Here is a 15,456-nt window from a genome sequence, read left to right as displayed (position 1 = left end):
AACATTTGCAAGTAACCTCTAGACATCTGGACTGCCATTGGCCACTGTGTGTCAAACGGGCTAGCTACATAATTGCTTTGCAACATTTTTATATTTTCTTTCTGTTGCTGCTGTAGCTCTTGGGTTTGATTGACACAAGACTTTTTAGGATTCCTTTGAATGTGAAATTTCCTCTAACTTGCATTTTCTATAATTTTGAGCATATTTAATGGATGTATCGGGCGACATCTTTCATTATTTTGTTATTTTCAGTTTAATACCAATTTTCACATGCATTTCAATTTTTATTGTCGCACTTAATGTCCCAGTAGTGCTCAAAAGTTGCTCTCAGTGACACCCAAATCGATGTACTAGCTAAATCCTTTTCTGTGCTACACCAATTTGTAACTTTACACAAAAATATTTCATAAAAATTGTGTGTACGCACCTACACTGGTATGATTACATCTCTGGTGAAACAAGTACTGCATGACAACATGTACGGACTTTGATATGTTTATTATGTGCTCATCCATTGCTTCCACATTATTGGTCTCATAGTTATTACCAATTCAGATCTGATGTTATTGTTAGTATCGCACAATAAAATTTGAATGATAACCACTGTAATAACAAGTGTATACACGTTTTCACATAAAGTCATTGACCTGAAGGTTGATTTGAATACCACAGTGGTTTACTAGACTTGGGTCTTATTTGGGGTGGTATGCTGTTACCTTCCTCTGACCTTTGGACTGTCTTACCCAGCCAATTACTAAGTGACCCTCAGTTTAATGTGGATTGTGAACCATGAAGTGATCATTCTTTTAAAAGATTGGCTTGCTTTCGGTGCCATGCTCCTCTTTCCTGTAGGCTCTAAACATATAATAGCCACAACTTCTGACTAAAGTACACTGATCAACCAGAACATTATGGCCACTGACCTACTGTCAATATAAACCTGTCAAAGTGATATCATTGGCACCTGGCAAGGAATGACTGTTAGTCAGACACTTGTGGGGTTCACGTAGTATCCATGAGCATGCTGTCCTTGTGTAGAATGAGGAAGGCATGTGATCTATCTGAATTTGACCAAGGGCAGATTGTGATGACCCAGAGGCTTAGGAAACTCCATGACTTGTCGTGTGTTTGACGAGTGCTGTGGAGAGTGTCTTCAATGTATGGCAAAACTGAGGTGTAACTATGTCCAGACATCATGACAGATGTAAGCTGGACAGACTGTTAAAACAGGACATGCGGTGAACTGTGGTGGAACTAACATCAGACTTTAATGCCGGGTGGTTTACAAGTGTGTGTGTGTGTGTGTGTGTGTGTGTGTGTGTGTGTGTGTGTGTGTGTGTGTGTGTGTGTGTGAACACACAGTGCACCGAACACTCCTAACGATGGGCCATTGCAGCTGACGGCTGATGCGTTTGCCAATCTTAATGCCATGGTATCAGCAACTAAAACTGAAAATGGCATGTGACCATCAGCACTGGGCATTAGTGCTGTGGCAGAGCATTGCAAGGTCTGATGAATCCCAATACCTTCATTGCCGTGCAGATGGGAGGGCACAAGTCAGTCATCTCCCCGGGGAACAGTTCCTTGACACCTGTACTGCGGGATGGAGACAAGCTGATGACAGCTCCATTATGCTCCAGTGAAGATTCACTTGGGCATTCTTGGGTACAGTGGAGCTCGTGCAAGGCACCATGATGGCCAAGGAGTATCGTGCACTGGTTGCAGATCACGTACACCCCTTCATGACAATCACATTTCTCGACAGCAGTGGCATTTTTGAACAAAATAACGGGCCGTGTCACAAGGCCAGGTGTACGATGGATTGGTTTGAGGAACAAAGTGGCGAGTTCCAATTGATGTGCTGGTCCCCCATCTCACAGAATCTGAACTGATCGAACACATCTGGGCAGTGATTGAGCAGCTCATCACCACCCTCCACAGAATCTACAGGAATTAGGTGACTATTGTGTGCTGATGTGGTGCCATCTCTCTCCAGTGACCTATCAAGGCCTCATTGTTTCCTTGCCACTATGCATCACCGCTGTTATCCGTGCCAAAGGTGGACATACCGGCTATTAGGTAGACGGTTGTAATGTTTTCGCTTGATCTGCATACATGATGAAATGTGAGTGCAGTACATCATAGTTTCATGTATTTGACACAGAAGCTGAATTTCGGCCTAAAAATATTTTTAACAAATATTGTCTTCTTTCAAATTTTCTGCAGTTTGGCTCTCAGTAACACACAAGAGAAATGACGCAAAAGAATGTCTGAAAGTTATATCTAATTAAAATAATGAGAAAGATACATACACTTTTAGAACCTGTTGGCATCGATCAGAATTAGGCATAAAACATCACACTAAAACGAAAATTACATCAGTGAATAGAAAGTTATATGGGTGAGTCCCTTCAAAGAATTTTCATCGATGCCTACAACACCATCATCATCTTACGTGTTTTACTGAAACTTGATACGGCCGGGAGAGCGGTGTGCTGACCACATGCCCCTCAATATCCACACCCGGTGACGCCTGTGGGGTGAGGATGACACGGTGGCAGGTCGGTACTGTTGGGCTTGCATGGCCTGTTTGGGAGGAGTTTGGTTTTTGATTCATATTGGCACATACATATGTAGGGATATTACAATGTAACAATATTAAACCTAGGAAGAAAGGCACGTAGCTAGACACTAAAAGTCCACAGGAAAGATTTGTCATTCTACATACTTTGAACGAAAAGGAAAGTTGCCACTCACCATATAGCGGAGATGTCGAGTTGCAGATAGGCACAACAAAGAGAGTGCCACAAATAGCTTTTGGCCCATAAGGCCTTTGTCAAAAGTAGATCTCCCGCCCCCCCCCCTCCCCCCCCCCCCCCACACACACAAAACTGCAGTCTCAGGGAGAGGGGGGTGGGGGAGAGAGAGAGTGAGTGAATGAGTGAGTGAGTGTGTGTGTGTGTGTGTGTGTGTGTGTGTGTGTGTGTGTGTGTGTGTTTTTGTCCATTTTTGACAAAGGCCTTACAGGCCAGAAGCTTTATTTGTGACAGGCTTTTTCTTGCACCTTTCTGCGACTCAGCATATGGTGAGTGGCAACTTCCCTTTTCATAATATAGTTAATTCCATCCTGGATTTTCCATTGTTTGATATGTACTTTGAATGTTCGGATGACTATGCAATGCTCTTTGAACAGTTTCCGGTAGGGACATGTTTGTGTAATGCTTCCATGTTGTCGCTGGAGTGACTTAAACAAGTATTTTCGTATTCAATAAATTGAAATGCAGGGGAGGAAAGTAGTATTTATTGGGTGTCAGCTGTGTAGCTGGTTGTAATACTTCCAGATGCTATCTGGTGTTGGCTACAAAATAACATGTATACCGAATGCTGTTCAACTATGCATTTTACTTGCACATAAGGAATGTAATGTTTCCTGATTATGAACGTTACATAATTTATGGTTGTGCTAGAGTAAATTTTCAACATGTGTGTGACATTTCTGCTTGTATTGAGCTTACATAGACTTTTTTCGAGATTTAAATTTGTTGTTGTTGGTATGTTAACTAAAGTGTACACTGCAGTGTGTGTTAAAATATTTATTTTTAATGTACAGATGTGAGGAAGGAGTGTACTTTATTTAAACCTCATCTGTGGTTTTACAGCTGTGGACCGTTCCCATGAATCGTCACTTTCTGATGCTCGTGATGCCTTCATCAATGTTGCTATTGATGTGCTGTCTGCGTACAGATTGGCACAGGGTTCAGCAGCAGCTAGTGGAGGACTTGTTGCACCATTCAGCTTAAGATTGTTGCCTCTCTACATTCTTGCACTTCTAAAATATGTGAGTAGAAAATTCTTTGTTGACTAGTAAGTGGTTATGACCTGTGTGTTTTGTAATAATTCCAACCAAAAATTGCCCAGAGTTCAGTGCAGTGATGCATAATGTAGATTTTATGTTTGTTAACACTACAAAAATAAACAAAATCTGTCCAAAAAGTTGCATGCAATGGCAACGCAAAAAAAGTTGGCGAATAGCAGATGACTGTATATAAGTCATGAACAAATTAAAAATAGGGAGGCAACTGAGAACAAGAAAAATTTGAGAGCGTAAAGTAAATGAATGTAACAGGAATGCAATGAATATAAAAAAAGAGGAAGTAGAATCTTTCCTTTTCATTTAATTTATTTTTTTCTTCTCTCTATAAATCTTTGCCTTTCCAATTATTCTCACTTTCCATTTCACGTTTTCAGTTTTTCAAATATTGTCAAGCCTCATCAATCCATTTTGGCACTCTTAATCTGTCCTGTATGTCTCTTTGGAGCTGAGATCCTCCTGCCGCCCCCCCCCCCCCCCCAAAAAAAAAAAAAAAAAAAAGAAAAAAAAAAAAAAAAAAAAAAAAAAGAAAAGAAAAATCCTCTTCTGCCTGGAGGAGGAGCATTTGATTCTGATCAGTTTTCCATCTTTCTGCTTTCTGTCCATTAATGTCTGCTGTGCTGTGAATCAGTATTTGAATAAGTATTTTAATTTTCGGCCTGTTGATTTTATATATACATTTGTCTGGCATGTATATAATGGGGGAGAGAAAGTGAAATTGTGCCTTGTTGTTTCACTTCTTTATGGCATTATTGCTACTACATGTAAAATTTTGTGTATTTGTTTGTTTGTGTGCTATTTTGTGTGTAACGTAATGGGTATTTGGAATTCTTCTACTGTGCAAATGTAATGTTATTTCTCACAGAGAAAAAACATTTTCTGTCATCAGTCACTTCTTAAATGAGTTGTGTTAAGTGTGATATGTTTGGAGACTTTGGTCTCATTCACAAGTATTACATTTGCTTATAAATAACTGTCTTATTTATCCAGAAACTTTATGTGCCCACCTTGAGCAAAATACATTTTGCTTTTCTCTGCGTTTTGTTTCTGATTTTTTTGTATTCATTACTTGTCAGAATTTAATATTCGTGTAACACACATGAAGCAAAGCATAAAGTTCTGTACCTCATTTGCAAGAAATGCATTTCACCTAGCAAATATAAAAGCAAAACCACCACAAAAGGGGAACAGATTCTCAAAAAGTGTCATGCATAGTACAATAAAATGAAAGAATTAGTCTGTGCAGTCATTACATCTGTAAAGGTTCTAGGTGGTCGTCATAATCTTCAGTGTGCTGCTGCTTCTAAGTTTTTGAATGTATCAGTTACTTATATATACTATAACTGGATTTTTAATTTCATGCAAAGCAGCTCACTAATCTTTACAAAACAACTGTTCACCTCTGTATGTCCTTAATTGAATATGTTTCTGTAGGTAATGACTATTTATTTTGCACATATACTGAGAAAATTGGCATGCTGATGAAAATTATATGCCAAGCCAGAGGTCCCAGGCTTTTGTGTTTGTATGTAATCTGCTGTGAAGCTGCTGACTATTGTTTTGCATAGACCCTCAGTATATAGGCACCTAGTGTTGTCCACAGGTGTGACGTGATGTGGAGGAATATGTGGAGTGCCACCTTCAGTATGAACATTTTACTTAATTCGGATTGCCGGTATCCCAGCTTCTAAGGTTATCCATTAGGTAGATCTGAATGGAATTCTGATAGTTTTATTCTGCTGTTACACTCCAAAGAAAGACATATAACAGCAGCAGTCAGTCTAACCTACGGTTGTAAGTTACAACAATGTGTGAACTTTTAGAAGTGGTGAAATGTTCTCATGTAATGGTAAATGGTAAAATTTACACACAGATAATTTTTTTATTTTATTTATTTATTTATTTATTTATTTATTTTTTTGTGAATGAGATTGTGTATTGAGGAACAACATGTGGCAAAAGGGTAAAAGTGTGTAAAATATTTAGGTGTGTATCTGGGTAACAAGTTAAAATGGAGTCAACATGTGGATGAACTAATGAAGCTTTTTTAACTCTGTGTGTTGATGTAAAGACAAGACAGTTGGTTTATTTTTCATACGAGGTTACCATATGTTCTGGAGATCAGGGAATTTCAAACAAGTCATGCAAATATCAGGGAAATTTGAAAAAAACACTGGAAAAATTTAATTTTTGTTTCAACAGATGAAATGGTTTCTTTTAATGAGATGTTGTGCATCGTTGCTGGCTGGACACAGCTGAGTAGGAGTGCTGCTTTTGTACTCCCTCATTCCTGCTGCTTCTCCCCTTCTTACCACTCCCTTAAGCTTGCAGTCAGTACTGCCCCCAGTTCTTGCCCCCCTAGCCTAGCAGTTGCTGACAAGATGTAGAGAGGCATGAAGAGTGGTTTGTTTGGATCCGATTCTCAGAGCCTGTAGACGCAGCAGTCATGTGTGCATGAGTTGTCTCAATGATTGTGTGAATGTGTGTGTTCTCTCATTTTCTGACAAAAGCTATGGCAGAAAATTTACTTATGAGAGTGTGATTGTCTTTTCTACATGGTTGTCTGCAGTTCAGAGATCATCTTTACGGCGAATTGTTACCCATCTTCATTATTATTGATATTCAGAGTATTTGAACAAGTTATCTGTTGCATGGATTGATTACCATGTTCTCATTTCATTAACATGCTGTCTGTGACTCATGAATAACTGGCCACATGAGTGGATTTCCATCAAGGGGCCAAAACTGCAGGCCATTTCTGCGGGTATCTCTAACAGATTGGGCCTGCCGATCAGAAGCCCTTAAATTCCCACTAATGTGCAGGCCCTACATGTCGGAGCTAGTCTCATTGATTTGTCTGCAGATCATCATCATCATCATCATCATCATCATCATCATCATCATCATCATCATCATCATCATCATCACCATCATCAGTCTGTTCTGTGTGGCACTATGCAGCAGACCTTTATATTTTATCCATGATCCAGGACTGTGGTGCTCGTCAGCAGGCCAAATGCCATGGGTGATGGATTTCAGGAATTGCGACTGTCTCACCACAAGTACTTTGTACAATGTGGTGTTTTATAGACATTTTATTTATTCTAGTACATTTTGGGACTTCAAAAGTAGTTTATGTATTAGAAAGTATGGACAGTAAGGAAGAAGAAAATTGTGTCAATCACTGGCGGTTTGTACACAATGTACTCATATATTTATCAAAAGAAAAATCGCATAGTACCTGTAAAAAAATAGATATAACACAATGGGTAAAACTGAGAATAATGAACATAGTAGAACCAACATTTTGTTCGCGATCACCTACAGTGTTGCTTTACACAATTCTTCCCCACCTTATACACTTCTTTCAGGAGGCCTACTTTTTTCTGTGATTATTTCTAAAATCATTGAAGGTATTTTTAATCTGTCTTGCGACTCCAAAGAAGTATGTATTTCTATCACCTAATGTGTTTTGTTTTATTGAAATAGTATATCAGTGGTCTTAATGAAACAATATGCCATTTGCCTTGTTTTCTCCATCTAAAAATAGTTCATTAAAAATAAATGTTGATCTTAGTACTTAAGGTCTTTGCTCACATCAGGAAATGCCATATGCTTGCAAGTTTTTTTTAGATATGTCCTCATTTGCAGTGATGTTTCTTGCACTGTAGCTGCAAAGACAGATTGTTTGCTTATGTCTTAACTTACCCTTGAAATGTAAAATTAGTTGGGGAAAAAGGCTGAAACTTGTCCTTACATCAGGGTAATATCAAGGAATTTCACTTGAGGAAACTTGTGGCAACCCTGTCGTATTTTCACTCCATGTTGTTTTATGGAATTACACTGTTGGGGCAGTGCACCTCAAATAAATAAAGTATTTGTTTAGCAGAAGCAAACAGTAAGGATATTGGGTAAAGTGGATAATGGTACATCTTGCAGAAGCCTTTTTAAGAATGCAAGAATCCTTATGCTCGCTCCCCAGTACGTGTATTTCATTACAGTTTTTTACAAGACAAAGAAATAACTTTCATGCAGATTTTGCCGCCTCATCCACGGTTGCATACCCTGCTGGTGATATATTCAGCAAGCTCCCATCTAAAGCAAGAAATAGGGAATCCATAGTGATTCAAAAGAAAGTTAGAAAAAATGTACTTCATTAGTAGCTCTTTCTAAAAATTGAGTAGCTACAGTCAAGGACTGAAAGATTCTGTTAGCTTCACAGCAAGTATACTCAGGGTAAAATTACTTTGGGATTGACAGATGGCAGTGGTGGGGAATGGAGTGGCCACCTCGTACAGAACATGCCACATGCTCGTGTGATAGTGATTTGTGTGCACAACAAAAAAGAAATGAATCTTCTGGTTACTGTCTGTTGCCAACATCTTGGAAAGTAGTGGGGGAAAGCAGTTGTGGGGGCTGCTACTACTGTACAGATGTCGAAGCACAAGATACCGTAATCGCATGCTATAGGCGAATAACGACAATAAGATCAGGAATTGCATGAATCTTGTTAAATAACAAATTATCTAATTATGTGGAGAAAATTTTAAGCTGTGAACACACCTAAATTTTAGAGTTAACACACTATACCACTGATGAACACCGCTTAAGTCTTCACTATCATCTGTATGGCCATTAGAAATGCTGTCAAAATTTAGTGAAACCATAAGTTATTCAGTGTCAGTTTCAGTTACATGTTCATTCTCCCATGCTTTCATTATTACTTCCTTCATATGCCTTACAACATCACGCCAATCTGAAGACGAAGTTCTGTTGTAGCAGTCTTTGTCAGTCTTTCCACCTCAATTTTTTGTTGTTGGTGTTTGCCTCACAGCCCTTAATTTGAGCCCATAAGATTTCGGTCGAATTGAAGTGGCCATGAGCTGATTGCAGTCTGAGGATCCTATAGCCATAAAATGTATTCATTTATTTATTTTCCATTTCATGTATAACCATAGAGGTAAACGTAGTTTATTCTCAACTACAAGATCCAGTAATTCACCCTTTCAACATTCATATGGGATGGGAATGTGTTTTCATTGTCACCAGTCAATAAATTCTTGTTTTCTGGAAGCTAATGTAGACACCTTATTGAGGATAGTCAAATGAAGAGACATTCTTCATGCCTATTTTGAAGTTTGCTGAAGTTTGTAAACATAGAGTCCTTAAACCACCCCTGAAATATGTCTTCACTCATGTGTTCATGACGCGCGGGATTAGCCGAGCAGTCTAAGGCGCTGCAGTCAGGAACTGTGCGGCTGGTCCCGGCAGAGGTTCAAGTCATCCCTCGGGCATGGATATATATGTTTGTCCTTAGGATAATTTAGGTTAAGTAGTGTGTAAGCTTAGGGACTGATGACCTTAGCAGTTAAGTCCCATAAGATGTCACACACATTTGTTCATGATAATGAGTACTTTTCTTCAATGTAAACATTGTGCAGTTTTCCACAGTCCCTACTGATGTACTTGCATGCAGAAGAATCAGTCTGTAAACTTTTCTCATGGGTTGTGGCGTGGTGCCAGTTACTGATACATATGTCCAGCCTGTGCTCATTGAACAGCTTGCAGTTACTCTTACTTTGTCAAGCCAAATAATATCATCAAATATTTCTTTTGATATTGTCCTAAAAAACTAACACAGCAGAAGATACAGCCTTGCCCTATTTGCGTGAAAAATATCTTTATAGTGTTGCAACTGAATGTGCAAAAATCATTGCATATGTGGTACGGCTTCCCCTGATCCCCTACTATATCCTGCAGGCCTCGTCACCAGGTAAGGCTCGTGCTTGCAGAACAGACACTGCAGCGAGCACTTCTAGCCAGAGAAAGAGAGCTGCAATTGACTGACGCCTGGCCCCTATCGCTCTACTCATTGGAAATGTCAGTTGCAAAGTAATTTTAATCAGAGTATAGCAGTCCAGAATGAGATTTTCACTCTGCAGCGGAGTGTGCGCTGATATGAAACTTCCTGGCAGATTAAAACTGTGTGCCCGGCCGAGACTCGAACTCGGGACCTTTGCCTTTCGCGGGCAAGTGCTCTACCATCTGAGCTACCGAAGCATGACTCACGCCCAGTACTCACAGCTTTACTTCTGCCAGTATCTCGTCTCCTACCTTCCAAACTTTACAGAAGCTCTCCTGCGAACCTTGCAGAACTAGCACTCCTGAAAGAAAGGATATAGCAGAGACATGGCTTAGCCACAGCCTGGGGGATGTTTCCAGAATGAGAAACATCCCCCAGGCTGTGGCTAAGCCATGTCTCTGCTATATCCTTTCTTTCAGGAGTGCTAGTTCTGCAAGGTTCGCAGGAGAGCTTCTGTAAAGTTTGGAAGGTAGGAGACGAGATACTGTCAGAAGTAAAGCTGTGAGTACCGGGCGTGAGTCGTGCTTCGGTAGCTCAGATGGTAGAGCACTTGCCCGCGAAAGTCAAAGGTCCCGAGTTCGAGTCTCGGCCGGGCGCACAGTTTTAATCTGCCAGGAAGTTTCAGAGTATAGCAGTGTTTACCATGAAGATTTATGACAAATAATAATGTATTCTGAAGGGAACTTAGTGTTGATAAGAGTAAAAAAAAAATTCCTATGAATACCACAATTGTAATAAAGTAGATGTCAAGTTACTAACAGCAGATAAATATCGGCTTCTAAGTAAAAGTGAGGTGGCAGCAGTGGCAGCAGCAGCAGCAGCAGTACCACCACCAGCACATTTCAAAGTAGCATCTTGTGCTTACTAGCTTACTAGATTAAATGTAGATGGCATAAGTGTGAATAGCATTAATCAGCATAGTCGTTGTTCTGCTGTCAATGTAGTATACAGATTCAGTGTCCATGATACTTTGTCTCATGTTAACATTAACCTTGCCTCATTACACATCCCCAAAGTTTCTGCTTCTGGTGGGACTTTACTTCCTCATGGTCTTTTATTGGTGCAGTTAATTCAGACCCAAAAGAACGAATTGGAAAGTGAAACTCTGATTAGCCACTTGAAAATTGTTGATAGTGAAGAAAATTTAAACTGTGGCATATTGAACAGGACATCTGTTGCACATGCTGCTCGTTCTAGAATTTGCATTGGAAGTCAGTGCAAATTAAGCAACGCATTCTATGATAAATGGTTATCTTTACTCATTTCTTTGTTTGTTTATCATGCAGGATTTTCTGAGATCATATTGAGTACTCAGTTCTAAGTTGTTAGTGTTCCTTTGAATGTGTGTTTCACTGTGCCTTCTGTGCTCAGTTTAAATTCTTTAGTGTGATTAATGCAGTGACTGATGGTTTTTTGTTTCAGACTGCATTTCGCACTGGGCAGAGCACGAGACTTGATGATCGTTTATTTGCCATGTGCCAGATGAAAAACTTGCCTTTGGCATTACTTATACAAAGCATTTACCCAGATATGTATCCTGTTCATTCCCTCAGTGATCAGGTAACTTTAATTTTTCCTACTTTGAATTGTATTTCTGTGTGTTAAAACATTTAATTTTAATGATCATCACATTATAAATGTGCTGGCTGCTGTGATTCATTATAGTTTTTAAAATAATTAACATTACAATGCATTCTGGAAAGAGGTTCTGGAATGTTCGTTGTGTTTAGTACTGTTGAGATGTGCTGTAAAACATTCTGCATGCGCAAGTGAAATGTGTATTGGATAAACACTCATGAACATCCAAAATAGTGCTCCCATAGGAAAGAAAGGTACAAACAAATGGTGAAACTTTGCAAATAATATATTGACATCTGATATGAAATTGCTCAAGTTTGGTGCCAATGTGCATGCCCACAGACCCTACAGTGGCCCTACAATCAGGGAGATGACCCTATTTATACAGCACATAGTGGGAGAGTAATACACACAAGGATCACATTTTGAGTGGGTCCTAATCATTGACATGAAAATCACAGGATGGGCGACACGCTATGTGACTTGCCAGGTCAATCATTCAATGTGATCTGTCAGATATGTTGGGAACAGTGGACACTACATGGCACCTGCATGCGATATACTGGGTTTGGAGCGACCAGGAAGATGAGGTGAGAGGTTTGAATGATTGTGCTGCAAGTGATCAGGGATCCTGCAGTGACCCACTCCACGATACAGGTGATGTGTGGGTGCCAGTTGTTCCACAAGCCATTTCCGAAGGCCTTGCAGATGTGAATTTGCAAATTAGGTGCCATGTTCACCCCCTCGTGGGTGTAGTCAGGATTTAAAAGTTATGCGAGACTGGAATACATGGTGCTCTGGTTTAGAAAAAGAAACTGTATTAGTTTGTTTGTTCATGAGGATTACATGGCAAGGATTGCCAGGAGGATGAGAGAAGCTAACTGCAGTTACCCAGACCTGTCTTGAAGGAGAAGAAGCAGTAACACAGAACAAAAGAGACGTTTTTCAGTAGGAGCTCCAAGAGCTGTCAGTTTCACCAGCTATGTGATCTGGCGACATGATTTGACTGGCAGGACGGCCTTGCTGATGATGATTTGGCCTATTCTGGTGTGAACTGGTCGATTGTCGTCACATCAGGTGAAAAGTGACAGACAAAATAGATGAGCTCTTTGTAAATTTTAAATACTAAAACTTATTCACATTTAGGGCATGGAAGTACCTCATATGGCCCTCATTGTGCCCTACCATTAACACCAAGACATCAGTGACCCTGTCTACAGTGGTGCCTAGCCAGAATGATGTGGACTGCCACAGACCAGCAAAATATGGTGTTTAGTGTTGAATCCTGATTTGTTCTCAGGTGGATGATAACCATATACAGTTGTGGAGGCAGCCTAGTGAACAGTACAGTTCCATGCTGCTGTGCACCATACCACATACAAAGCTGGTGTAACGGTCTGTGGGGGCGATAGCCTCAGATGGCCAGTCCCCTTTACATTTGGTGTATGAAAATTTAACAGGCCAGTGTTATATTGATGACATTCTTTGGCACCATTGTCTGCCAGGGGCATTTTAACAGCGAGATAATGCATGTCCACATACAACTAGATTTCTTGGAGACTTCCTACGTCATGTTCCAACTGTTGCACGGCCAGCCTGCTGCCCAGACGTGTCCCCTTTTGATGATGTGTGGGATATGCTGAAACGCCAGATTCCGCCATGTTGCTCTGTACTCGATTTGGAAGTCGCTGTTAAAGATTTGCGAGCCATTCTGCCTCGGGACAATGTCAGACATCTAAACAAATCTATGCCAGACTGTGTTGAGGCATGTATTGCAGTAAAAGGGGCCCAACACATTTCTGATTTTGCACTGTATCTGTTTACTTGTACTCACTGTATTTGTTTGTATGTCTTAATTTTGAGATCAATTATGTCTAGTAAATTTCATTTCTAACCATTGCTCCCCTCTTGGTGCACTATTTTCAGTGTTTCGGACTGTATACTAAATGGCACTTATAATGTGTACAAAGAAGTTGCTGGTATAGTAAAAGATATACGTACTATTCTTTTCCATTTCTGTGCCACTTGAAAAGTTTTATTTGTGATGAATGTTTCACCTGGGAGGTGAAGAGTCAACTGAAATGGTAAAAGGTAGTATAAAACAATTACCTTCTTGCAGGTGTAGGAAAGTATAACTATGGTAATCATAGGAGAGAAATAAAGCTGTGAGGGTGGGCCTTGGTCATTCTTGGATGCTCAGCTGATAGGAGTAGCTGGCTGCCAAAGGCCAAGGTCACAGATTTGAGTCCCAGACACACACACAGTTTGTTTTAAACTCACAGGATGTTTCAAACATAATACTTGCTCAATGTTAATCTCTGTTATTGCACATACTTGTTTCATCATTTTATTTTGAAAACCCCTGATATCTTTAATTTGAACACCACGTTAATCTATTACCTTCCATTGCTCCATATTGGTGGAGGGGATGGGCACCATAAGCTGTTCTAGCTGTGACGGGCAAGATATCAGACAACATACCCTGAAATGAGAACCATTCTGTCTGATATTGTGACTGCCACAAATAGAATAGCTTTCTGTCACCCCCAAATCTGTGCAATATCCTGGTCAGACCCTGTGCTCCTTCTACACCTATTTATCTACCAGTGGTTCCAACCATCTGACTGTCCCCACTGCAATACTTGTCGTATACACTCTTTTACCATCTATAACAGCCCTGTAGTGAACAGTACATATGCTATCAAAGGGAGACCCACCTGTGAAATGATGCATAGTGTCCCAGCTGTAATGTACTGCTTGGCCTTCTACACTGGTTTGGCTACCACATAGTTATGTTAGGAGGATGGGCATAGACAGAGGGTGTATATTGGCAGCGCACAGTATCTTGTAGAGCATGCTCTTCAGTATCATTTCTCAGAATTCCACAAGTGGGAACTGGTGTTACAAATAGCCTTGGCTCTCACCACCCACCTGGCCTAAATTTATCTTAATTTCTTCAGTCATAGGATTTGTTTTCAGTAACTGTTCCTTTTTCCACTCCTCTTTGGGTTTCTATATCTTATTTTCTGACCTCTCTCTTATCTCCCCACCCCTCTCCCCTTTGCCTGTTTACCATGTATAATGCAGTTAGTTTTACACTCTTGTTAAGTGTGTCATGATGTTTTGTTGGTAATCCCTGTCTTGCTTATTAAACTATCCTTCCATGTTAGAGCTCTCAGGTTTTCAAATCTCATCCAGTGCAGCCCCTAGCAGGCAGTCTTTCCTTCTCATCCTGTCTGGCAAGTCTCCTTGTTCTCGTGTTCTGGGCAACTTTTCTGTAAATCTCCCCATTTCCTAAATCTCACCAGAGTTTTTCCTTCATCCCTCTTCGTTCACCTTCTAACCTTCTGCTGGGGGGAGGAGACACTGGCTCTGAAAAATTTGCACATTTCGTTACTTTTACGTGTGTGTTCTCCTGCCTCCTCATAGTGAGTAGATTTTTTATGAGTCCAGTTAAGATACACACGTAGAATTAACCAAATGAATCCCAACTCACCAGTTGTGTACTACCAATAAATGATAACATTTTTAGGAAATAGTGCCCACATGTTATAGGAGTGTATGCTGACATGTATAGCGTAACATCATTATTATTTCCACTAAGTTAATAGTTTACACAAGTACTTTATTAAGCACTAATGGCCATTTCTGAACACGTCAGAAATAAATTACTCATTTAAACCAACAGCTCGGTGGAAATGAATCGTTCTTTGAATTTTGTTTGAGCTTTATTGCCCACACCGAAGAAGTTGGTTTATGCAGAGTAACCATAGGATGATCCGTTCTATAGCATAGGTAGAGAGAGAGAGAGAGAGAGAGAGAGAGAGAGAGAGATTAATGGAGAACATAGTTTAATTGTCCCTCTTTTGGCCAGAACAGAGGACCTCCATCTGCTGTGAGAATGATACTGCAGATCAAAAAATCTGTTCAAGCAAGCTGAAGGGATATTCAGTATTTTTGTCTTTTGTGTGTCACCAAAAAGAATGGAGGAAGAAGTTGGATTCCGGATATCAGAAGTGCTTCAGACCAGTGTGAACCAACAATGGCTGCACCCAAATGCTTTTGATGGTTCCCCATTATTCAAACTGCTGGCAGTAAGACTCATACACAGCTGAGTGCAACTTCAAGACTCAGAAAACTCGGC

General features: G+C 40.1%; 1 protein-coding gene across 1 annotated transcript in view; it reads left to right on the top strand.

Moving 5' to 3' along the window:
- Nucleotides 1-15,456, top strand: part of LOC126100202 (protein transport protein Sec24A) — a 150,929-nt gene that overhangs the window by 120,320 nt on the left and 15,153 nt on the right. Inside the window, exons 17-18 of the mRNA XM_049910762.1 lie at nucleotides 3,660-3,838; nucleotides 11,157-11,294. Of these exons, the coding sequence (XP_049766719.1) occupies nucleotides 3,660-3,838; nucleotides 11,157-11,294 (317 nt within the window). The remainder of the gene's footprint in view (nucleotides 1-3,659; nucleotides 3,839-11,156; nucleotides 11,295-15,456) is intronic.

The sequence above is a fragment of the Schistocerca cancellata genome, chromosome 9 (assembly GCF_023864275.1).
Source record: "Schistocerca cancellata isolate TAMUIC-IGC-003103 chromosome 9, iqSchCanc2.1, whole genome shotgun sequence".
In the NCBI taxonomy this organism is placed as follows: Eukaryota; Metazoa; Arthropoda; class Insecta; order Orthoptera; family Acrididae; genus Schistocerca; species Schistocerca cancellata.
Note: the sequence above shows the minus strand (reverse complement) of the source record. Positions and strands in the feature narration are given on the sequence as shown.